Consider the following 25,079-nt stretch of genomic DNA (forward strand, 5'->3'; position numbering starts at 1 on the left):
GGATCGAAGCTGTTGAGCCTTTGGCCAATCTCCTTAACGGCTCGAAGGGCAGGCGGCAAAATTTTTCCTGCGTCGAGCCGGGCGCAGAAACGAACTCAACAAGGATTATATCAGCAGGCAGAGAATCACGACCGAAGTGGCAGCCAGGCAAGGCGCGAAATGAGTGATTTCGAGAGCGAAAGCGAAAGCGAGGGTAAAACAGAGTAACAGGGAACCGAAGTGAGACAGGCCGGTAAGATGAAAAGTAAGCAACGCTTAAACCGCATTGAGTGTGATAGTTGTGCGCAGAGGACTCGCTCGATTGAGTAGGTGGGCAGGGTTTGCTTCAGGCGCTACAATCGATTAGTCGACGCGGCTAGATTATTAGCACAGAACAGTTAAAAGAAGGAAAAGGTGAGACCTTTTCCGGCTTTTCTCTGAAGGTAGTCCTCTGTTACACTACTGATCACACAGCACACCCTTACGGTTCTAGCTTGCTAGCTTTATAGCTGGCAGCAGGATAGTACTAGATACTGTCGAACTGATGGGTTCGTCGCTGTTGTTCTTCATTGCTTGTTCCATCGTTGTTTGAACTGTTCATAGCTCGGTCGATTGCTGGCGCTTTTTCTGTCTGCTCACCAACTCGATAGTGAGAGTCCACACAGACAATCCTAGTCACTTACCATTTTGCCAGTAGCGCGCAGTTGCATCTCGGACTCGGTACCAGCCGTCGCTGACGCTGCCACCTCTGCTATCTACCGGTATCGTGCATTCAGTGTTAAATCGCACCCGGTAGTTGGCTCACGGCTAGGAGGCTATCGTGTTTATTACTGCTTCTGCCGGGAGCGTTACCGTACAGGAGTAGCGGAATCAATGGCAATCCAAAGCTTGCTAGCACCAAAAAAAAAACAGAGAACGACGGATTAGACCGGATGGTCGACGATGGCGGCGATAAAGGATGAAAAAAACGCTAATGTCTTTCGCCAAGAACGACAGCGGCAACACGACCGCGGGGAGTGTGAAACTTTCCGATGATGTGCTAAACACTACTTCCGCATTAGTGAACGCTCAGTGAGGCGGGCCTGTATCGGTAACATGAGTCGGAAGTTATGTTGAATAGCCGATAAAGGAACTAGATCGCGTAGACTCAGCAGGATCGCCAACTCGACCCGACAAATGTACCAACACGTACGGTGTGTGTATGAGTATAAGTCGATCTGGACCGATTCGACGATGGCTGGTCGATAGCGAAACGACTGACGTTGCCGCTGCAATAAAAACGACATTAGCAGTTGAAGCGAAGGCAAAAGGAAAAATGGAGCCGGTCACTGCCCGTATTCGAACTAAAAAAACAACTTCTAATGCGATAAAGAGCGCAAATATAAACACCGAAGTACATCGACCTGAATAGTGGCGCTAGCTGTACGCAAGGGCCGTAAAACATTGCAGTACGTTACGCATCCGACACGCAGGGAAATGTCACCGTTATAAATATTCATCAGTAAGAGATGTCGCTGTAGGGGAACAAATGCTTAAGGCTGTTAGCGAAACACCGAAGGAGATATTCAAAAATAACAATCACGTATGTCAGAGACACCGACGCTTTTCATCGTAGCAGCAAGCCATTAGGAAACGTCAAGAGGTGTCACGATGATAGGTGTCACTTCGGTCTGCGGGACCTCGAGAAAAGCCATGTGCGACACATAGATACGCCTAGCATGTCAGTTTCTAAAACGATTCAATAGGAAAAGATATGAACACCAAATCAAACGATGAAGATTTTAATAATAGACATCACGCAGTATAACAGCAGATTGTCGGATTTACGTGTGTGTTCCGTTCTAGATCAAACGGTTGCTCAGAATCGGCGCTAACCGTTAAAATAGAGAGGGTCGAATTTGTCACAAAGTAACGCACGCTAGATGACGAAATGTATGTACATTTGACAGATTCGAGTTGACTTCTTTCGATTCCCCGACGATTTGGCGGATTTTCTCACCGGCATTTCACAAAGCCTTTCACCGTATACTATCATCACTGCAAGCAGCTCTCAACGATCTATAGAGTTGTTTTTTATACTTCAGCTCATTCTGTCCACTTGTCTCGCGAAAATATCGGTGAATAGTGCCATATTAGTTTGGCCATCGAAGCTTGCCAGCATGTGTGCCAAGGGCAGCGGTGTTACCGGTACGCTTAACATAAATAGGAGTCCCTATTATACGTTTCGTATTATACCCTAACGAAACTGTCGGGTTAACAACAGCTGCTGCGAAATGACTAACATCGGAAGTGAGTGCTTACAAAGCTGTGCAAAGCGAGCGCATGCCGCGTAAACGATAGAAACGACATCGGTTCTATAGAAATTACGTCGTACCTTTTCGTGCAAGCACATGTGGTCATTTTGGTAGATGATGTACAAGATTGATATCTAGCTATAGTTGACTATGTTGAAGTTAGTATTAGTGGATAATCTTGAATTGCCACTCTGATCCTAAATCAAAGTAACATATGGTGCCATAGGACACAGTTAAACAAGGTGTGTATGCCGCCAGACATAGTTGTCTAATGAGCAGGTAAGTTATCGCTATGGCGCATCTTTCAAGCGTCTAAACCAATGCTTTACGTATTCATTACGCTGAGTGTTGCTCCAAATGGCTGGAGTTCCCATTACGGAACGAAGTGTGCCTATGTCCTGTATTCTATCACCGGAAGAGATACCTAACCTTCCAAAATACCTATGGAAAAACGACACACCGACAGTGTATTCACATATTTAAGGAACCTTGTTTTTAATAACTTTGTACAAGTCGATAAAATTAAGGAATGATTAGTGTCGTTGCTGTCGCTTTTTTCGGGTATGCCTGAATGGGTGTACTACGGCGTATTTCAGTATCACACTGGCTCATGTACGCAACCACACAACTACACACAGATCGCGCATCCAAACGATCCTTCACGATTACCATTTTTTCGTGTTTTTTTTGGTTTTTCGTTCGTTCGTTCGTTCATGTCGTCATTCTTTGGTGGTAAGGCAGATACTCGTCAGAGTTGCTTCGTCTCTTTACTAGATTCGTACATGTATGATTTCGACTCATCCTTACTTGATTCGTGGCTTTTTCTTACGACAATCACGACCGTACCAGCGACCCACACAGATAGTTAGCCACATGGCCAGCTCTCTCGTTTCAACTCTGCTCTTTTTTTATTTCTTCTTTCTCTCGTCTGTCGACATCGACAGCTGTCTGTTACATAGGTCATTGTATAGTATTCGCCGGGATCGATGGTTTCCTCTGTTTTTTTTTTCCGTCTATTATCGATTCTGTTAAATACCATTATCATTATTATCATCATCACCACCTTTCCATGTCAACAATTTTCTGTATCTCGCTTTTTGCTTAACGTCTTATTGAAACCATCTACTCTCTATTCTCAAGTGTCTCTCTGTTTTTTTTTTATCGAATAACGTTCGTCACAATATGTTGTGTTGAACACACGTGTTGAAACTGATCATCGATGGCCCAGACTCACCTCGGGCCGACTGATACCGTGACCTCAAAAGCCATTTTCCGCCTGTGAATAGTTGTGCACTTGTTCGAGCGTACGTGTCGGCTGTATTTATGAGAGAAAAAAAAAAAGCTCCGGTTAATTTGGCAGTAAGAGAACTCTCGACAACAACAATAACGGTAGATAATGTTGTTTCGCAACGCCTCTAGTAATGTATTTTGTTCTTCGCTATTGTCTCATTATTTATCTCAACAAAATCAATCAGACGTGGATCAGACAATAATGGTCAGTGCTTTAGGTGTTTAACAATATACTGTTGCCTACCGTCTCGAATGATACATCTGCTTCTGCCTGAGTCTAGCTATAATAGGTAATAACATATTTGCATTTCTACCTAAACCCTCTGCGGGCCGTTAGCATGTTTACTGCTTGTACACATACTCTTCGAGTCACGGTTCGTGTGTGCTTTTTCACACATAATTTCTTCATCTCGTTGTAGGTATGCATGTATATAAGTAGTTATGTCCATATATATATATATATGTTTATATAGCTAATACGACAATCGCAGTGTCTCGCTCACTAGCCGATATTCCTGGCAGCGGTCTTGTCCTGAAGCGCTGTCGAGAAAGAAGGGGCATCGCGCCTCATTTACAATAGGGAGTTACAGCCTTAGCGTGGAAGATCATCCCGGGGCCCCCGACTCGAGCAATCGTTATTAGTAGTAGTAGTAGTAGTAGTATTACTAGCTCGAAAGCATGATTTTCAGTCAGCACTTTTATTTACCATGGTTTGCAGTCTGGCGGCTACGGTCAGTAGGCTTGGCTTGGTACATTTGTTATCTCGTCTTTATTCATAGTACATAATGCATGCATCCGTTCCATCTGATCTATTACATTAGATTCCGAGATCATAATTCTAGACAGAGCTCATGCGCACAGAGTTTCTCTGCCTGGTTTGCACTCGGGTCCGTACTCCATTTGCGCCCTGTTACTATCTTCATACGCCGACCTATTTCGATATCCCTTTGCTTTACAATGGCTGTTTTTGCCTTGCTATTTATTAATCTACTCTATTCATATCTATCTATATTCATATATTTATATAAAGATATACCATCTTACTATAACACCGATGTGTACGTTGCCTCTATATATTTTCATTTTCTCTCTCGCTGTTAGGAATACGTTCATTTTTCTATTCTGCTTCAGGATCATCGCCATCGTCCGAGCCGCTTACATTGTACACGGCCTGTTCTAGGATTCAGTCGTCCAGGTTGATGTTTAAAGCTGAATACACAGGAAAGGTAAAGAAGATATAAAGTAGTGGGTTTTCTTGGAACCTTGTATTTTAATGGGAAGCCTTGGAGGAGGCAAAGGGGGAGTCCGTCAACTACGGCCGGCTGTTCTCTGTCGAGAAGGTCGAGGAGGAGGTGCCGATCGTCGTTATGAAAAGCCATCACTCTGAGTGAAGGGAGTGTACAAGGACTTAGGACTGCTGGGGAACGGTTTCAGGAAATTGTGAAGAACACGATGTACGTCGTGTTCGACCGGATAAAGTCACATGCACGGCACAGGGTGGAATGGGGTGGCCTATATAACCTGGGCGTATGTATACGCACATCTATATGTCTATCTTATTGCTGTCTGTGTTATTTGTGCTTTACGAAAGCGGTCTTTGGCCCAGAAGGCAGTCGAACGGTGGAATGAAACAGGAGACCTACGAGCGTGGGCAAGCGGAAAACGGTCTTTCATGCCGAGCCTTCCATGAATCTTGAGCGGCCGTCGCCGCCACAGCCACAAGATGTTTGTCAACCCTACAAATACCAGTTGTTGGCGGTAAGGGAATAAAGTACGTGGGCGATTCGCATTGCGGTAAGTGCCGACGCGAAGGCGCAGAAACGCAGTATGGGGCAACGCCGTAGTCATGACTATCTAGGGAACGACCACAGCAACTCCAAAGAACGTGCGCAAACCCTCGGGGCAAAATAAACCCATCGAGGGGCCAAGAAATTTTCCGCTAGCCGAGGGTACCCGGTCAACTGAATCCTCCGCGTTCCATTGATAGGTAATAGTTTATACCATGGCTGAAGTGATTAAAAGCTATAGACCCAGATTTTTCTACACGATCTCACACAAGAACTACTGCGTTATTTCTAGCCTTGTTCGCCGAAGCGTCTCACGAAAGTATCGATCTTTTCTTTATGGCATAAATAAACGGTGGATATTTGATAACTGTATGACAAGTTCGTTATCAATAGCATTGATTCTTTACAACTTTGTGCGCCGCTTTTTTTCTCTCAAGTTAGGTAGAATATGGCGCTCATAGACAAAAATGAGAATCGGCTACCTTACGCAAGACCAACTTTCCCATTATCGCACTGAGATCACACGCGCAATTTTGAGCTACGTGCAGACATAATGGGTTTTCCCAAAACAAAACTACTTATTTACACCTAACGCAAGTGTAACTTTGGCTGCAATATAAATTATTTAGCTACGACACGTACAAATATCGGATGAAGAAGCATATAAAAGCAAAGCAGCCCGAAACGAGTCATCACAACGTAACAGTGGATGTGAGTTTTGTACCATGTCGATACTATCATACACAACCAAGAGTAGTTAAACACGTGCTGTCCGATGCTATTGCCGCTGTCGCCGTCCAAACTATTCGAATTTTATGGCGAGTCAATGAGTTGCAAGAATGCCACAGGCTGATTATGTCGCTAGACCCAGCTGAAAATAGACGTGATCGACTGGCAGCGACATGGGGCAGCGGCCCTGTGACCTACTGGGTCTGTTGATGTGAATAATTTTCGAACAGTAACCATTCACACATAGGCTTATCTGGTGGGTCGTCCCATGTGGCTTTGACAAGCAAATCACCCAGCGTTCAGCTTTCTTTGCGACGCATTACGTACCGCAACGTCCGCTAATTCCAAACTCCAACAAAAGCCTAATTCGCAGGTATGCACACATGTGTGTGCTTTCACTGTTATTATCCGAGCAACACGACTTTCTATTCACTGAATTGCTATTTCCTAAAGCAGGTCGGCCACCAACTCAGCTTGTTTACCCGTGATGCCAAGCCGTTCAGAAAGCGCCCACCGAGCACCGAAGGACATTTTCACGCTATGATTCCTATACGCCACTGAGTGCTAACTATCACTCGTCGACAACATTACAATAAGTGAAATTGGCTTCGCCCTTACTGCACAAGTCAACCGTACACAAAGGCTCGGCCGCCGTCCGTGCATTAAGGGTACTATTACCCTATGTAATCGGCAGCACTCAGCGTCGAGTAAGCGACCTCGTGTAAGTGGGACTGTGACGCAGGGTGAACGATGGTTACTCCCGGGTTTTCGAATGGGGTCATGAAGGACTGGGGAGGCGAGGGAACGGGGGCTATATGATCATTTACGCGGCCCTTCTCTGAAAGCTTGTACGCAAAAACCTCACGTACGGCCGCTGAAAGCAGATCAAGGCAGGTACTTAGGTGGGCTCGGGGGGAAGGAACCGGCACGGAATAATGCAAAATGGGATCGAGAAATGACTTAAATGACGCGGACTACACCCCCCAAATCGTGGTTTGTGGCTATCAAAACCATAAGATCAACTAACTCCAACAATGCCCATCAACGTGATTGCGATGATGTCTATCAGGGCACATAATTAAAACCGAATGACTACGTTGTAAATAACAATAAGGAGACGGTTTAGAGTCAGATACGTTTTCGAAATAATATGTTTTCTCCCTGCTGTACTGTGATGCTTCCCTTGCAATTAAATTACACGATGATACGAAGACAGGCAGTTTAGTGGGTTTCTCTTAATAAGAAGACCAAAATACATTCAAATTTGCATCCGGAAACGTATTCCTACATAGTCAGCTTCAACGACAATTGACGAACGCCCAACGGACGTGGGCTAAGCATTGTGCCAAGATTAGTTGACCTCCACAATGATCCTAACCTTTTCATGTAACAGTGGGGATCAGGCTGCTGGGAAACGCCTATTGATTGGCATTGATGGTTACGGTTGCTTCAAGGACGTTCAGTTGTATGGAGAGAGGCCGTTCGGGAAAAACGAGCAGAATTCCTAAGAAGCCATGCTTCTAACTTCTGGGACAGCTCGGCTGTTTTGCCTAGGTAGCTGTCCTTCGCATTTGTCAAAAGGCGTCGCCCAGTTTGGGACAAAGTTCAAACGTAACTCGTTATTGGCTCAGGCGCAATAGCTGGTGCCTTCTGTCATTCATCCATAGCGATCGGGATCTTGAAACGTAGATGAACCACTGATTCGCCAGCACTTTGTGCTTTCGACAAAAGCCTCACTTGTATTTGAATTTCCCCGTTCCCCAGGTATGCAACGCCGAAAACAGAATTGCTTTAAGCGCCGTGGGTTCTCATCTCTACTCAAATGCACTCAACGAGATATGGGGCCTAGCTGTCAGAATTACCCAACGTTCGTGTAGAGCTACACGCGCTAGAGTGTTACTATTGGTACTAATGATGATGTACACCCATGGCACAAGGCTATGCAAACAAACTGGTGTTAACTGGAGCTATATGGTTGGTAGTTATCGAAGAGTCTCATCTTCATCGTACATGATGTATTTACCTCGCGTTCGGTTAGTATGCATTGTTATTGTTGCTAAATGATGCCCACTTTTCTGCTGACAAGATCAGATTCTGCTTGCTAGTGCGACATTTCCTCACCGACAATTGCGACGTACTATTTACCTTGATACGGTGGCATCTGGACCAGGCCCCTATCCCTTCGTTTCCACGCTTCCTCTTACACGGACCCTATTCTAAGTTAAGTTGGCTTATTTATCATCATGCGTTTTCCCTCCCAGAACAGTGGACGACTATGCGGCATAAAGTTGGATTGAATAGAGAAATTTATTTATTATTGATTTTACTGAGTTGTTAATCTACAATGTACACGAGCGATAATTTACAAATATTGAGAATAGGAGCATAACGCTGGCCCCGGCTGACGCTGCTTTGTCCATCCTACACTGCACCACATAATAATAATCAGCATCAGCATTATTATAATCATAATAATTATTTCGTCGTCGTCGTCGTCATCGAGACTCTGCGAAAGCTCCTATTTATGTATAGCTGCAGCTGGGGTGAGATGACGCAACGACTGGTCTGTGTGGGGCTGCTATACGCAGCTGCCCGTTCGTGTTCAAGCTGATGATCCCAGACTCTGTTTCTCTCTGTTATACGCTTGGCTTTTTCCTGCTGCGAGATTTTGGTCGGCTAGCTACTCGGCCGTTGATCGTGATCAAACTACACTGGGCATACACAGTACGAGGTACCCTTTTAGATAGTTGTAGTAATAGTACTGCTGGTGCTGGTAATAGTAATTGAAGAGCAGAACAGAATTAAATTACGCGGAGAGGAGTCCCTGTCAAGAAACGGATGATAGCGACTTCTGTCTTCTCTCTCTTCTCTTTCGCGCTTTCTCCTCCCTCTGTATGCTTCACTGACTTCTTGTCGTTGTTTTTAATCGGCGTCTCTCGCAATCTTTTCTCTCGGTCCGACCTCTTCCTCTTATCGTTGGTCTAATAGATGACCTCGTAGACGGTCGCCTTCTTGTCACCAGACCCGGTGACGATGTACTTGTCATCGGAGGAGATATCGCAGGACAACACCGATGACGACTCCTTCGACTGGAAGATTGACGCGCCGTACGGTGTTCGCCACGCGTTCAGAAGGTTGTCCTTGCCTGTCGACACGAACCATTTACCGCAGTAGGCGAACTTTAGGGAGAGAACACAGCTTTCATGTAGATGCAGTTGGTATTTATCAGGTTTGCTGCAGTGTAACACTTCGACATTACTGCTCTCCATGCCCACCGCTAGCCATTCGCCTGTTGGACAGTAGCCTAATGAGAAGATCTGCGAACTGAAGTCGTGCTGCTGAAGTTGCCGGCCCTCACGTAGATCCCATGAGCGGACCGTGTTGTCGAGCCCGCCTGTCCATAGCTTGGTGCCGTCGCTTGAAATATCAATACAGCTGGCGCCATCGGTGTGACCTTGGAACTGTCGCACCAAAGTTTGATTGTGCAGGTCCCATACAGCGATGTTACCATCACTGCAGCAGCTGAAGCAGACCTTCGAGTCGGGGCTGATAGCCAGCGCGTAGCATGCGGGTGCTGACGATGTCAGTTCGGCTTTTATCCTCGGTGTTGGCTGCAGGATGACAAACAAACAGGGAAGCGGATGACGAAAGCGGTATGGAACATCATGAAAGAAAAACAAAAACAGTAAAAACTGAGCTAGTCAGCACCCACACAAAGCTCAGCTAACTATTTTTTTTTTTACTGAAAGTATCTGCAGATCTATCGATTGCGTTCAAATACCTACTGATACTAGTCGACAGCGTGAGATAAAATAGGTAGACAGACACGCATTAACTAAACAAGCCATGGTGACAGTTCTTAGGCTCAAATTATCGAATGAGGTTATAAGAGCCCGATCTTAAAGTCTAAGCAGACGCAACCTATAGTTAGATACTATATATGTTAAGAGTCGGATATCGCTCGTTTGAGTCCCGCAGCTGGGCATATGTTTTTGCAAGTTCTAAATCTATAACCCGCTATAATCAAACATTTATATTTTCTAAATATAGATCGATTTGACAATGATTTATCATGATACAAATGTATAGCATTGCACTTCGCTCCTGTTTTCCAGTCAAATACGTACCGGTGCGAGATCCCAAATCGAGATAGTAGACGCTTCGCCTCCAACAATCAGCGTCCTGCCATCCGGTAGTAGTTTGCACGAGCGGATGTAGTTGTCACGCTGGAGGCAGTCCAACTGTGACACTGGCGACTTGTTGCCGGGCTGCGAGATGTCCCATACCTTGACGCAGCCTTTACCCCCGGTGTAGACATACTTTGTCGGGTTGGAGATGGTTACTGCGCAGACAACTTCGCCGTGAGCCAACGTGTTGATCTGACGAGCGTGTCGAGGAATTCCGGCGCCTAGCAGGGCATCCGGCGGAAACGGTACAGGCTGCATCTGGCCCTCGGACGACACGTGGAACGAGTATGCGGGCTTACCGCCACTCGGCATGCCGAAACCGGCTCCTCTCATTGAGGGGTGCGGGTCGTAGCCCACAAGCCCCCTGGGGTACGAGTTCAGCGCTGGAGACAGATTATTATGTAGCATACCTGCAGTAACAATAACCACAACAACAACAACAATAACAATAATAAATTCATGAAGAAAAATAAACATGAGGGATGCAGTCATTTAAAAAAAAAGCCAAATTATTGGCCTTACTCGCTTTGTCAATCACCATAATCCTTATATTCTGCTTATACGTATCTACGGTACATATCCGGTGCTCACCTTGCGGGTATGCGGACAGGTCTGCAGGCAGTCCATGTGAGCCGGGGGGCGCCCCTCCGTGTAGAGGATACGGGTAAGGGGGACCAAGAGATGCTGGGCCCTTTGGAGGGCCTGCTAGGGCAGGCTTGGCGATGCCACTGGAGCCGGCTGGGCCCGGAGTTCCCGGACCGCCACCTAACAACCACATTAGCGAAGAACCAAAAAACAATTCCAACACTATCAGCTAAGCCGCTACAAAAGTTCATTGTTACACTAAGCGCATATTGTCACCAAACGGTGTTGAAGCTTCTGCATACTAATTGTAGTGCGCTGATAGTTCAAACACATGATAGTAATTCTAATACAGTACAATACCCAACTCTCCTGCATGCGACGCTTGATACAGAAAACGACCGATCGATGCATCATAACGTCAAACTAATTATTATTATCCGTATGCACGCAAGATTTTAGGCGAACTCAACTACTTCGTTACGTCGTCTCCTGCCAGCATAGTCTACGCTCTGCAGGCATGTACTTTATCTGTACACAATAGCCGTCTTCTCCCATACAGCCATTTGTATTTAGCAATTGCTAGTAAGCCCGTCAATACACCAAATTTGTCAATACACACACCATCATCCTATATCTGCATACGTGGTAGATCTGCTGCGAATGCGAAAGCAAAAATTATGCACGAGGGTCCGAACAGGCATTAAACCGGTTTAAGAGACGAACCGGTCTGCATCGATGCTTGAAAAGATTCTTCTTTCTGTACTACGTACCATTGCTCTGTTGCTGTGAGTTAGGGGTGGCCGGCTTGGGCGTGGAGCTCTTCTCCCCGTTGGTCATAGGTGCGGCGGCGGCGGCAGCGGAGCCCGAGGCGCCCGCCTGTCCGTCCTTATGCCCCCCCTGGGCGCTTCCCTTGGGCGTCGACGAATTAGACGAATGAGGCGAGTGCGAATGCTCCTTCTTAATCACTTTGTCCGCCGTACCGTTCTCTCGCGGGGAACTAGCGTTGCCTGGAGGATCCAACACGACGAGGTAGTTCGCAACAAGCATACGACGAAAAGTCGACACCAAGCAATAAATGAAGGCCAGCGGACGGTGTAAACCAGAATGTAATGGAAAAGCGGCGTGATAAGTAGACGAGAACAACGTAGTGATGGCAGCGAAATGTTCCGAAAAGCAAATCGAAGACAAACAATGAAGCGAAACAATCTTGTAAAAAAAAAAGTGTATCAGGTCATTGAATACTTTCAATTAGCTTAGATAGTCACCATTGACTTTTACGATTCAGTAAATGACCCGGTAGTGATGAGTCTAAGGAGGTGAAAGGTAGAAAAATGTTTATCCGCTTAGGCGGACATCGGGATTACCGGACTATATACAGTCGTCTGTAGATCGTATTCGTGAAAAAATCGTAGGCACGAATAGAACTGAATGAGCAACGAGGGCACGGCACTAGTTTTAGAAGAACACGCCGCACTGCCACTGGACAGGGATATAATGGGAAAAAGAAGACACCCTACCTGATTAACTAATGGTAGGCCTATTTTTGTTTAGAAATATTGGCTATCCTCGCTTTAATTCCATACTGTATACTACAACAATTGTTGGTACTATTGCTGTATATTATAGTGAGAGTATGTCGCTACTATTTCTCAGGGGATGATCTATGGGCCATTCTGCATGAAGAGAATAAGAGTTCGTTACTCTGATGGCAGCCTACTTCGACAGGCCAAGTAGTAGGCCTATGATAATTACCGTTTCCATTAGCAGGTCCAACAGAGTCATCATTGGCGACGTCTACCACCAACTCCTGATCGCTCTTTTCCCCGTCGGAGTCTTTCTCCTCTTTCTTGCGTTTTTTCAGGTCGTTGTCTATGTCAGGTGTACGGGTGGATGAGCGGAACTTTTCACGCTCACCGGGCGAGATCGAGTTCCGCTATAATTAAAATAACCACAACATCAGCGTCATCATTCTCCCTAGAACAACAATCATAAGCATCATCGAAAGCCTAGCAAAGATCAATGGGCTTTACGTTAATAATAGCAATAATAGAACTCCTTGCCTGATAGAACAAAAACAAATTCAGCATACTGCTCTTTTTTGAATGATGATAAAAAAGAGAGCTCTAGAGTGCGACTGCTCACTAAAAACACGAACGAAAATTTGCCGCTGTATGAACCTTCACATTTTAAGCTGAGAAAAAATCAAATACAAGTTATTCTTCGACAAAAAGAAGCGAATACATACGCTGCTGACGTGCCGCTCTTCAGTGCTGTGCACGGACGAAGATCGTTTCTGTTCTTCGCGATCCTTCAGCACTTGAGCTGCGGCCGCCGCCGAGGACACCGCGGCGAGGTGCGCTCCAGGTGCTGCAGCAGCTCCAAGCGATGACAAAGCCAAGAGGCCGGCAGCAGTTGTAGGCGGTGGTGGCTGCAGGCCAGCAGCTGCCATTGCCGCCGCGTGTGGAATCATCGGTAGACTTGGGGCATGAGCATGGGCGGGCATTTGCTGTGCATGCATCTGTTGCTATGATTAGAAACCAGGACCGGATATCAAGAAGGGAACATCCATTAAATGTGTGTATGCATATATACAAGATATATATTACTTGTAAGACATCGATGTATAGACGAGATCCATGGCTGCTGTAGAACGACTCGGCTTATAGCAATAACAATAAAAACAGTTATCTTGACATAACACAAACACGTCTGTTTCTAAAATAGGAAAAATGCGATAATATTTAGAACGTTAGCTAAGTCGTTTACGTGTGTATGCACGCTCATAACGTCTACGTATAATAGTAGCATGGAAATACTCATGTACCCACGCGCGTATTTACGGGTGAGTGAATATTTTTGGTTTGGTACTACTGATGATGAATACGATCCTCTGTACTTATTCGTTTCAAGATGCGTTAATAACAACCAGCGGCGGAAAAGTAAACGATATCACTAGGTTATACACGTTTGGCCGTGCTATTATTTCTATTAGTTGACGACGCACCCCTGAGTCGCTTGCAAAGGGACCCGCGTTGGCCGGCCAGCACGCCGTCGTACGATTCCGCAAAACAAAAAGACTGTACCCGATCTATCAACGATCGCTGGTCTGTCTAGTGATGAGTAAGCAAACCTACAATTTTAAAGGCGGTCCTAACCGTATTTGCTGTCCTGGGGACATCGTATTCTAGGATTGCTAAGAGACTGTTACCTAGTCCGCTATCTAAGTTCATTGGCGGCTTAGGCAGCTGAGCGGGTAGCACCATTTGCTCTTTGTGCATCTCACATGTTCTACCAGTCTCATACGTCCTTTGACATTTATCTATTTCTTCATTTGTCCAATGGTCCGACGCCCGGCGCTTAGTACGTCCATCGTTTTCTACTGTTGCCCCTATCAAGGAATGGAGATAAGTAACGTTAGGGAGCGATGGCTGACGGAGTAACGGGATAGCTGTTGGGTTGAGACAGTAGCAGCCATTGTGTTTTTTATATCTGGCGCTCTACAACTTTTCTATCAGGTGCGTAAGCTATCGCTTGCCTCTATATTGTGTGCGTCACTGTTTGTCAGTGTTTTTTTACATATGCCAAAGCTCGTACAGTCGACATAGATCGTACCGGCACATTCTATATATTATAACAAATAGACAAGACGACTTAAGCGTACCGGGAGGCGCAGCGCCATCACCACTCAACAAAGTACCGCCGTAGATTTACTGTTCGTTAGACGTTAAACAGCGACGGGTCATCTTCCTTTTTGATCGCTTAAGATAGGGCAGAAAGGTAGTAAGTTCTAATGTCTGGCGTAATTTCTGCTGCTTCTGCTACGACAAATTATGACATGTAGCCGTCTATCATACGTAGGTGCTGTTACGACGACTTCTAGTGTTGAATGGCTGTGAATAGTAAACAGCATTGGCGGTGCGACGTTGTTTTACCCCAATCATTGTTAATACGATAGTTGGTTTGGTAACGCAAGGTAAAAAACGATGTTGATCTAATTGGGTGTTTATGCGCCCGTACTCCAATTTAGCTTTTTATCAATTGTGTATCTTTTCCCCATTTCCAACAAGGATCCTGTGTATTAACTCAAATCATCTCGTCGAAATAACTACAGAAATGGCTGCAGTATGAGAAAGTTTCAAGATCTTCTTCAATATTAACGTATTGTTAATCTAATGTTATACATATGAGCTGTCGTATTTAGAAATTCATGCCTTGCTCCAGCCGCAGACCAAGCCTGTATCTGTTTTCACGTACGTTTCGACCTTTTTGTGAATGTAACTATTTGCCGCCATCGCGACACGTTCTTTCGGACGTGAACGAATTGAGGATATCGGCGCCTCTGTTTGCTAGCTTGCCTATAATGGCTAAAGTTACAGTAAGTGTCCCCCCCTAGTTCATGAAGTCCCACGATCCTCTACGATCCTAAAAAAAAACTGGCTTCTCATGACTGATAAAATGAACCTCTCGCTTCCAAGAAGGAGCATCAGTGAATCGATGTTGTAACAACGCATTAGTGAGAAAAACAGTGTATATTTGATAAACTCTGAGACGACTGCCGTGCTAATACGCGGTCGATACTTCATGCTACATACAGTGGCTACAACAGCGGTACATGGTGATGAACGCTCTGACCGTTGTCAATAGCGAAGTTAGTCGAAAGCGACCCTCAAGCAACAGGCTGAAGTTGTCAGGAACGATTCCATTTAACGTGCGAGGACCACCGAGCAACACAAAGTGGTACTGATACGAGAACTTCTTGCACTGGCGAAAATTGTATAGGGATGCACACGTTTGTCGGAACGCTGATTTTACCGTTATATTGTAGTTTCAGTTGTCGACGATCCGTAAGTTAGCGATCGTGACCGACTTCGATCGTACGAGTAATCTCGATAACTTCAAAAGCGTTGACGAAATCGACAAATGGAACAACAACGATAAAATTGCCTTGGAGAACTGGAGAGAAAATGTAAGTTGACAGACCAATAGGCAACAAAGCGTTATCTATCAACAATAATTATGGTACATCATTCGATGAGCAATTCAAATGATAAAACTTTAAACGAACCACATAGCGCTCTGCTATCGGATCGCATATTGTCGCCTACATTCTCTATGCTGGCCTGCCCACCTAATGTTGAACAATTGTCAACCCGCTATTGAGACCATCCATGTCAACGGGTTAAAGTTGACCGTCTCTCATAGTCGATTTAAGTGTAGCCTAGAAGTTCAAAATTAAGCGCGCAGGAAACGCTGCGACCGAGACAGTTCGACAGAGAAGTATACGAACATCGTCTGTTGTAGAAAATCATTAGTATCGTACGAAAGTTCCTTTAAAATCAAAATTATCCACGCGGCCAAATTCGAGGTGGGCCTAATAGGACTGACTATACGATGACTATGCACGTGAATAGCATAAACCCAATGGCGTCGTGTTACTAGCCTATTTCTAGCATAAACAATCGTTGGTGAATCGGCCACAGGGACGGCTGACGCTGTCGCTCAATAATTTGCTGAGCGTAGCCGTAATTACTATTGCTACACACCAGACAGCCACCCTCGTAACCTTGCTTTGGGCTAGTGTCTCAAAATGTTGGGTTGCTGGTGGCCACCGCGGCCAGCTGTGGGAACGTGACAAAGCTCACATTGACAACATAATAATGCCGAAGCTGACGGGACGCGCGTCAACGATTTCCCTTTTCAGTCAATTATTGTAAAGTAGAGTAAAAAGCAAAGAAGACCGTTTCAAGAAAGAAATGAATAAATGGTTCTGGTAATTTATTTTGGTGTTTGACGACTTCACGATCTGTCATTCTGCACACCAGTAAGGTATAGGTGAATTGGTCTGGACAGCTCAGTTGAACGGTTGAATATGCCGTAGGCGACGGCGGGAACCGGATAAGAGGAAATCCCTACTTTAAGCTCGACGCTGACAGCGGTAAAACACAATACGAACGAGATCATCTCTTTCATATCATGGCTACTAGCTGGCTCCTAGCAAAACGAACGTCACTGACGTTCAATATCCATTGGATACGTGCAATACGCATACCTCTTGAGATAATATAATACAACACAATGTCCTTGAAGATTCGTTCAAAATGGTGGTTATATTAGCTAATAATATAACTTCATATATGTATTTCTGTTAAAGACATAGAAGAGGTCATGCTTACGTAAGCGCGGTTTTATAAATATGTTGTAAGAAACAGTGTTGTGACAGGTACGCAATTCCACGCACTAGTATCATACATCGAGAATTAGCCTGTAAACACGATCCCGGTGTAAAAAGACGACATGCGCCAGGATTTAATTGTTCGCGACGACGAGATGGCCGAACGAGCGACTGCTACCGATCGGCTGAAGGCAACAACGACTACTTCGTCTCCACCAGTTTCACTAGCCAAGGACCATAGCCGACACTGCTCTTCTATTAGTGGCTTGCAACCAGCCGGAAATTCAGTAAACCACTGCATTAGATAAGCATCTGTACGTGCATCAGTGCGGCCATATGTGTTTTGTGTTTCTGTATGCACACAATTCATAGATACACCCACACACACACACCCACACACACACACACACACACACACACACACACACACACACACACACACACACACACACACACACACATACATACATATATACATATGTATGTATACATACATGCATACATGCACATATATATATGTATGTATACATACATGCATACATACATGCACATATACATATGTATGTATACATACATGCATACATACATACATACGTACATACATACATACATACATACATACATACATACATACATACATACATGCATACATGCATACATACATACATGCATACATACATACATACATACATACGTACGTACGTACGTACTTCCTCCAATGGCCGCAAAGTGGCCCCAGTTCTTGTCGCATTGCTACCTCTGCGACTACTACTTTTGCTTTACTATATATGTAAATTACGCTGGAGCACTGGGCGGCGCTGCTTGTGTTGGTGAATCGCAGTATAACGGAAAAGTAGGAGCAACCAGATTCTTTTTTCGGTATTTTTTTTTCTGTCAGAGGCGATTGAGCGCTCGAACTAGTAATAGAAAGCCAAGTGGAGAATGGAAGATGAAGCATCGCACAGAAGGTAGGCAAGAGGTACGATGCATAAGCGCAGGATGTTCAGCTTTTTCTCAGCTCGTAGCTGCTGGAGGTTGTAGGGTGTGTTACGCGTTTACTGCGTACCGAATGGCCACCGGACTCTTGTAGCGCTTGTAGACCAAATTAACCAGGATTACTACTGTATAGCCCATCGGGGCAAAATTTCGTCGAGAAGTACACGCAGGTATTTCGCCGTGACTGTTGGATGAAAAATACCGAGAGGCAATTCCACTATTTCGGGTGTACAAGTGTCTTGCTGATATTTTTTTTAACTTGGTAAATTTGAAGTTCACAGTTTTGCAATTCACAGTTCACGATGTATTCGTTGTTAATCTAACGTATTTCTTGACTGTTCTTGCTTTTCCGGCCGCTGATTCTCTTCCGCGTTTGATACTTAATGAAACGACGCCATGAACATTTGGCGCCGGCGTTAGCGTTAACGGCTGCTTGATTTTAGCCCGAGGTGTATTTTTTTTGGTGGTAGCTTCTAGTGCGAGGCGACGGTTCTGTTTAAATTTTGGGCCCGTGGGTGACTTTGGATGCGATTGCATTCATTTGATACCGGGCTTTTTTTTTTTATCTAACTACTATGTTACTGTATAAAGTTGGTGATGACATGTAGTATTTCTGTTGTTGCAATGGCTATATTTGGGTTTTCGTTCGTGTTCTGTCCAGTTGAAAGTGTAATCTTGTCGCATTCCGATTTCACTTACTCCAATAATGGCGTTGAGCTCTGTCATTGTGACCTGACGGGCCCGATCAACGGCTGCGGCGACCTGACCTTGGTGTTCCTGTGATAGGAACGGAAGTATCTGCCCGATGATCGCATTTAATCGCTTAGCGATCTCCGTCTGAAAAGCGCATCGAAGCGAGACAGGTTAGCGTAAACGGCTATTCGTCGATTAGGTAATAATACCCACAACGGTCGAAAGTGGACATGAATCACTATCATCAATGCACCTGTCATCGGCATGGTCCTGAAACAGAATAGTAATAGTAGCAAAATTTAAGTTGTGGGAAGCATTCTGCCGTCCTGTCTGTGGCGTGCATCCGATCCCGTCATGGTTCGGTCGACTCGTTGCGGTTCTTCTAAGGACAGGGTGGCGCTATACAGATGTATGTATTATTCAACGTTAGGCTAAATTATTTGTTATATTTTACCAGTTACAGTTATATTATAGTGTCATAGCATTAGTCTCCCATCTGGCTACCGGTCCGTCGTTCCGACCCGCTCGACCAATGTCTTACTATTTTACAGGTTATCACTAGAACAAGTGCCCTAGCTGGCACAACCGCTGTCTAAATCTTTGCCGGACAAAATTCTTAACAACGATAAGATCCCCTTCCAGTTTACAGAAGCTAAATTTGACTCAATTTGAAGCGTTCTGTCACTAGCAGGACCAGCCAGTGGTCACTTGCTCTGTCCATTTCAAGGTTTAGTTCACTCACTCCCCATCCCCCGTGCCTCTACTCGATGTAGAAAGATTCTGACTGAACAATCATCTAATCGATGCTTGAGCGCGTATTGTTGTACTTATGCTGACAGGCAGACCGTCAGAAAGTTGTAGCTGGACACCGATTGCAACAGTATGCATGCATATTTGACAGTGTTCTTGCGCTCACCGTTGATATTGCAGTACGCCAATACAATATTGTACGCAATAATACGAGATAAGTAACGAAACGAGACGAGTCGGTTGCTTTGCAAGATGGTTGCGTGCTTGTTACTGCTGCTATTGTTATCTTCACGCTAGTGGCGGACTTCAATTGACCGAGAATGGCCGCAGACGAGGCAACCAAAAAGGCACTGGCGTCGCACGAAGGATTGCTTAAGGATTTTCTTTATATAATGACTATCATACAAAATGGATTTGCAGCGGTATAAACAAGTTTGTGTTCTGTGCTCATGCGCAGCTTCGGCTGCAGCTCTATGTGCTATCCCCCACCACTGATCTGTGCGACCCAGTCCGTGTAAATGGGACTCATCAGACCGTGCGTCATTCCGAAAGATCTGCCAGTATATAGCTCTGTTTCTGTGTGTATATGATCTTGAGCGTTTTGTAAAATTACACTGTCTACAAGCTTCAGCCACTAACGCTCCTCTGCTCCTATCATAATTTCTATATTTAACCAATCTCATTACGCTGAAGATAGCGCTGCTCGAGAACTGTATTATTAAAATGGTTTAAATGACGAAGGGGGGGGTAGAAACACAAAATATCATCGTGATTGATGTCTATTTGTGGATCAACAAAAGATGTCTCAGTTGTTACTTCTATCTCTATTCGGCATCTTTATTTTAAAATGTTCAATTTTCTCACCTGTGTTTATTATTTACCATTAACGCACCGATGCACCTCGTTATGGCGATAGAAGGTATGATCATTACAGATCGGCATTGTTGCATATATTTTCACAAATATATGTATCATTTATTTACCGTCGGAACATCTCTCTACTCGAATTTTGCCACAAGGTATTGCTGCTCGATCAAGCGACTCACAACGAAAGCCACATGTTTGTGGAAGTTGAAAAGCACGTTGAACTTCGGATAAGTAAAATAAACTGAGCGAAACCCTCGAGATGTAGTGGCTAGCTTCCCATCTCATCTATACTATCGCCTTGCTAGATAAGAATAGCCAAAAATGCATATATCACTATCGAAGTTTTTCTTTATCACGCGTCTAGCATGCTGCCCGCTCCGTTGGCGAATGAGGGACTGGGTCGCCGATAACATCAGCTACTGCATCACGGCGGCAACTACTGCGACTTTGGCTGTGTTCTCCGTAGTGCGGGAACACTACGGGCTCATAGGCCAGCGAGCAAAGTAACTAAACGTTGCATCCGCTTGTTCATTCATAGGTCCAGGCGCGTCTATTGACCGAAACACTTCTGCTACCATTGCTCCAACCAGCAGCGGCGTTCGGCTCAGTCCCGCGCCTAACTATCAAAACCAGCTGGGCAGACCAAGAAATGAAAGTGTGGCTCTAGCCGCCATCGCTTAGTCCACTTGCCCTCCTAACTAGTCACCTATTGCCCCCTTCCCCCCAAGACGCGGCTGTTCTTTGAGTGAAACGATGAGCTCCAACCATCAGACTTGGCCGTCTCAATACGGCTGCTGAGCATTGTGCGCCGACGACTGCATATGCCTGTTAAGCAACGGCAACAGCAGTGTATCCAGCCAGCACCCGTATCGCTAGAGCCACACGGAGTCGCACGAGTCATTCATACCACATATACGTAGATAAATAAAAACACGAATAGGCCAATCGAATCGGCACGCCAATAGATGGAGAGACAGGCCGGCATCGACAGGAAAGCGCTGGGAGCTGTTTTCGGATGAACGGCAGCACGCAGGGGTAGTAATGGCAAAAGTAGAGATTATAGAGGCCCAGTGGGGAAGACCAATACTGTCGGCCTTTTTCGATCGGTAGCATACCCGCACACCACTGTTCGACCATTTCATTACCGGCCTCCGACAACAAACAGCAGCCCTAACGGAAGCAGCAGCAGCAGTAACAAAACCACAATCAGAGGGAAACTACTGGGGGGAATAGCTGAACCCTGGCACGACTAGCTTTCACACAGCTCACACTGTAGTTAGACCTTATGGTCTAATGTCGATGCGAAATGATCATGGCATAGCCTTGTCTCGTCTTTGCCACGTGCGTATGGAACAAAACGGGTATATAGTTGTCCCACTTTCTACTATGGTCACAAATCTTTGCAGCTTTGCTACTAACCAGTGAACCTTTACGAACCCTATGAACAGCTCAACGACCAGCAACTGCATGAGTCTAGACACCTGATTCAGTTTACTGTTGTTGGCAGACGGGCGGCAGATAACAACATGGAGGCAAAATCGAAATGAAGACATGACCGCACTAGAAATCCGACTGGAATGAGCCGAAACTCGATTAAAACAAGCCTCCTGCAAGTACTCATACGCAATGTATAACATTTATAAAAGGCAACTTGTCCTGTTGTATCACCGCAGCTACCTGGCTAACAGATCGTAAAACACACTTACCCACAGTTACCGTTTGGCATCCACAAGCCGCTATGTATATTTATTAGGATAGGCAGAACGGTGCTTTTTCTGTACATAGTAGAAATAAGGTAGGGGGAATTCAATGTACGCCATTGTTTCGATCTTTATATTGGGTGTGTGAGATCGCAGTTGCCTGAAGCCATTCGGACGATCGAACCGATATCTCTTGCAGTCAGCAATTTTTGTTCAGTGCCCTATATAGTTCAAATAGGACGCTGAGCTTAGACAAGCGACTACTAGAAGGCCCAGAGGTAGAAAAACGAGTCAAAAATAAAGCAGCTACAATAGTGACAATTACGGCCCTAACCACGCACCCGCCATCACAGGAAAGTCTACCATACCAAGTTATAGCTTGAATGATCTGCTGCTGGCCAGATAAGTCTGATAATCTGTCTGATCGGATGAATGTAACAGGCTTTCGTTATGTATCCTTCCGGTGAACGTTATTTTCTCGTGTAAACCTTGATTTTTCTGTTGTAAAAACAGGGTAGACAGCCAGACCGATTCGGCCGAGCCAAAATCGAATGTCTTGTTAAAACACTCTTTCGCTCGCATACTCACACATGTTGGATGACTGTAGCAAGCTTTTGCTGGTGTGAACGCTGCGCGCTAAAACTACTAAACATTGTGCTCGAAGAACTATAGAAAGCTTACCCTCGTTTTTTCAAACTAACCAGATACTGCACTGATCTTTTCCTTTCCGTGGTGAATTTCGGTCGATCGACTAGAACGTCCATCAGATGCACTCTATTAGTCTGATACTACCATAAAAATATTTAACGACATCAGCTGATATTCAACAGAATAATAACAAGTCGCCGTCCTGTGAATGCCGTGACAATAGGGAGCACAAGCTCCAAACTAAAACAAGCCACCGTTTAAAAAACTGTTCGCTTATAGATAGATTCTCATCATCAGAATCATCAACGTTGTTGTTATCGTGACGGCTTTTGTTGGCCCCTTGTTGTTACCGCCAAGCTACAATCAGACACCATCATTTATTGAAATGTCGACGTACCCACCAGAGACGGACACGAGGGCGACGGTAACAGAGGCAACCGTAGTAATCGCCGGCGGTGCAGGCGGACGAATGACATAGTTGAATGTTTCATCCTGTTTTTGACAGCGCTCTGTGTGTGTGTGTGTGTGTTTGCGCCAGTGTATTCGAGGATATTTGTATATGACCCGATGAGAGTGGTAAGACTGTTCTGGTCCCCGTTTTTCTACTGAGCACAGTATTGGTCGATTATACTGCGAGAAGGTTAGCTACAGTCAGACAATTAGACAAACAGACAACCCCAAGCGATTGAAAGCAGTTAACACGCAGTAAAAATTGGCCCGAGCAAGCTACATCGGAGTGAGTGGACACACGCAACGCAGTCAGAAGGGCCCGTCAATGATTTCACTCGACAACTACGACAACGGCTCGAAGTGTCGCCAATCTGGCCGGAACCTGACTGAAAGGCTTGCTACTAGTCTGGATCGCGCCCCATTTATACGCTTAAACTATCGTGGTATTGTATGACGAGCAGATCGCAGCGTTGTTTCTATATATATGTATATATATATATATATATACTGCTTTGCCGTTGTTATTACTCGTTCGCGGACGATTCTAGAGTGTTGATTACCGCAGACCACGAGAAGCGGCCGGGCGACCGACAAACGGCCACAACGGCTGCCACGCCAATCTACCGCTGACTGAGTCAAGGCCTACAGGCAACTGTGCAGCGGTTCTAACAACAACGACAACCATAACAGGGGTGGTGATAGTGGTAACAAACGGTGACCGAAAAGATGGCAGCAGCGACGTTAATTGAACGCAGCTCTACAACGGCGCGCAGGCATCTACGCGCACTGGCACATTGAAAAATCCTTACTTATACCTTGCACGTCAGCGTCTGCGGTTCCGACCATGTGTTTGTGTCCGAGAGCGAAAAAGGCTGCGGATTGCATCGATGCGTCTGTTCACCAGACAACAACTCCGTCGTCCTTCAGGCCTTGGCCATTACTGTTGTTACTTTTGGACTTTTCCGCAACAAAGCTGCTCTTGAGTCGAGCTACACCGCGTAAAATTACTCTTTGCGACTCTTCGCTCTGCAGCCTCATTTCACTTTCGCCTACCGCTACCGTCGCCACCACAACGATCAATACCGTCATGATCATCATTATTACAATCGCAGTCATCATTCCGCTTCCCCCTCAATCTACCGCCACCCTCTCCTCGTCTCTCATTTCATCGTCCACTTCAGTCTCGAGTAGACCTAACGCCGTCTGCCTACCGCCACCGCTGATAGCGTTGCTCCGTGTGCGATTATGATAATACAAATTCGAATTGAGGAAATTAGCGCGCGTGTACGCTTAACGGCAGCAGCAGTTCCAATGGCAAACGATTTAAAGATGGCGTTGACTTTTGTTTCCTGCCGTTCCGCTTGTTATAGATAGATAGACCAACTCATGTTTGGTTTACATGTTAAGCATGTTGTTGTTTTTGATGCTGTTGCCACGGCTGTTGTTATTGCTCACATGTCTGTTCAACAGAATCAATTAGTGCTATACTGTACTGTCAATAAGAAGCAGATAGCTCGTATGTAGTTCTGAGTGGATCCCTTTGAGAGCAGCAGCGTTCTACGGAACTTGATGACGCCGTACTACATCGCAGCCCAGATGCAACGTCCTTTCGAAAACTGACGAAGACTTTGTCGTCATGCCGTTTCCAAACGATTTTTGTCAACAGCGATGCACCGTTCCTTTGCTGCCTCACAAGCCTGGGGCACTGCGGAAGCGTTGCCACTGGGGCGAGCTAGAGCTACCGGTCCTTACAGGCGTTATCTGTTGCCAGCACCTTTGCAAATGAACCAGTATATCCATTTACATGTAAAAAGACATGATAATCAATGTTACTCACCACGGTGAGCAGGGCAGAGATAGCTAGACTCAGTGGCTAATAGCCAACGATGTTAGTCAACGTCGTTAGTGATTCACGTTTCTATCGAAGAGCCCAATGTCCACAACAAGGATTA

The 25,079-nt window shown here is 45.4% G+C and overlaps 1 protein-coding gene and 1 long non-coding RNA gene across 11 annotated transcripts in view; one reads left to right on the forward strand and one right to left on the reverse strand.

The window, feature by feature from the left end:
• The first annotated feature begins 816 nt into the window (after positions 1 to 816).
• On the forward strand, positions 817 to 10,740 carry LOC147754857 (uncharacterized). 6 transcript variants are annotated; one of them, XR_015330665.1, is made up of 4 exons: positions 817 to 2,166; positions 4,695 to 4,789; positions 5,155 to 5,550; positions 10,195 to 10,740. It is a non-coding gene; the product is annotated as an uncharacterized LOC147754857 (long non-coding RNA). The 6 variants fall into 6 exon arrangements; XR_015330666.1 differs by lacking the exon at positions 817 to 2,166 and adding an exon at positions 2,167 to 2,268; XR_015330667.1 differs by lacking the exon at positions 817 to 2,166 and adding an exon at positions 2,275 to 2,552.
• Positions 8,363 to 25,079, reverse strand: part of gro (TLE family member transcriptional corepressor groucho) — a 113,117-nt gene continuing 96,400 nt past the window's right edge. For all 5 annotated transcript variants that reach the window (XM_086993760.1, XM_022812431.2, XM_022812430.2 and 2 more), the window contains 7 exons: positions 18,719 to 18,856; positions 13,097 to 13,375; positions 12,604 to 12,784; positions 11,622 to 11,858; positions 10,858 to 11,031; positions 10,207 to 10,676; positions 8,363 to 9,690 (listed from right to left, as the gene is read on the reverse strand). In XM_086993760.1, the coding sequence (XP_086849886.1) occupies positions 9,061 to 9,690; positions 10,207 to 10,676; positions 10,858 to 11,031; positions 11,622 to 11,858; positions 12,604 to 12,784; positions 13,097 to 13,375; positions 18,719 to 18,856 (2,109 nt within the window). In that variant the 3' untranslated portion in view covers positions 8,363 to 9,060. The remainder of the gene's footprint in view (positions 9,691 to 10,206; positions 10,677 to 10,857; positions 11,032 to 11,621; positions 11,859 to 12,603; positions 12,785 to 13,096; positions 13,376 to 18,718; positions 18,857 to 25,079) is intronic.

Source organism: Varroa destructor, unplaced genomic scaffold, assembly GCF_002443255.2.
Source record: "Varroa destructor unplaced genomic scaffold, Vdes_3.0 BEIS01000006.1, whole genome shotgun sequence".
Classification (NCBI taxonomy): Eukaryota; Metazoa; Arthropoda; class Arachnida; order Mesostigmata; family Varroidae; genus Varroa; species Varroa destructor.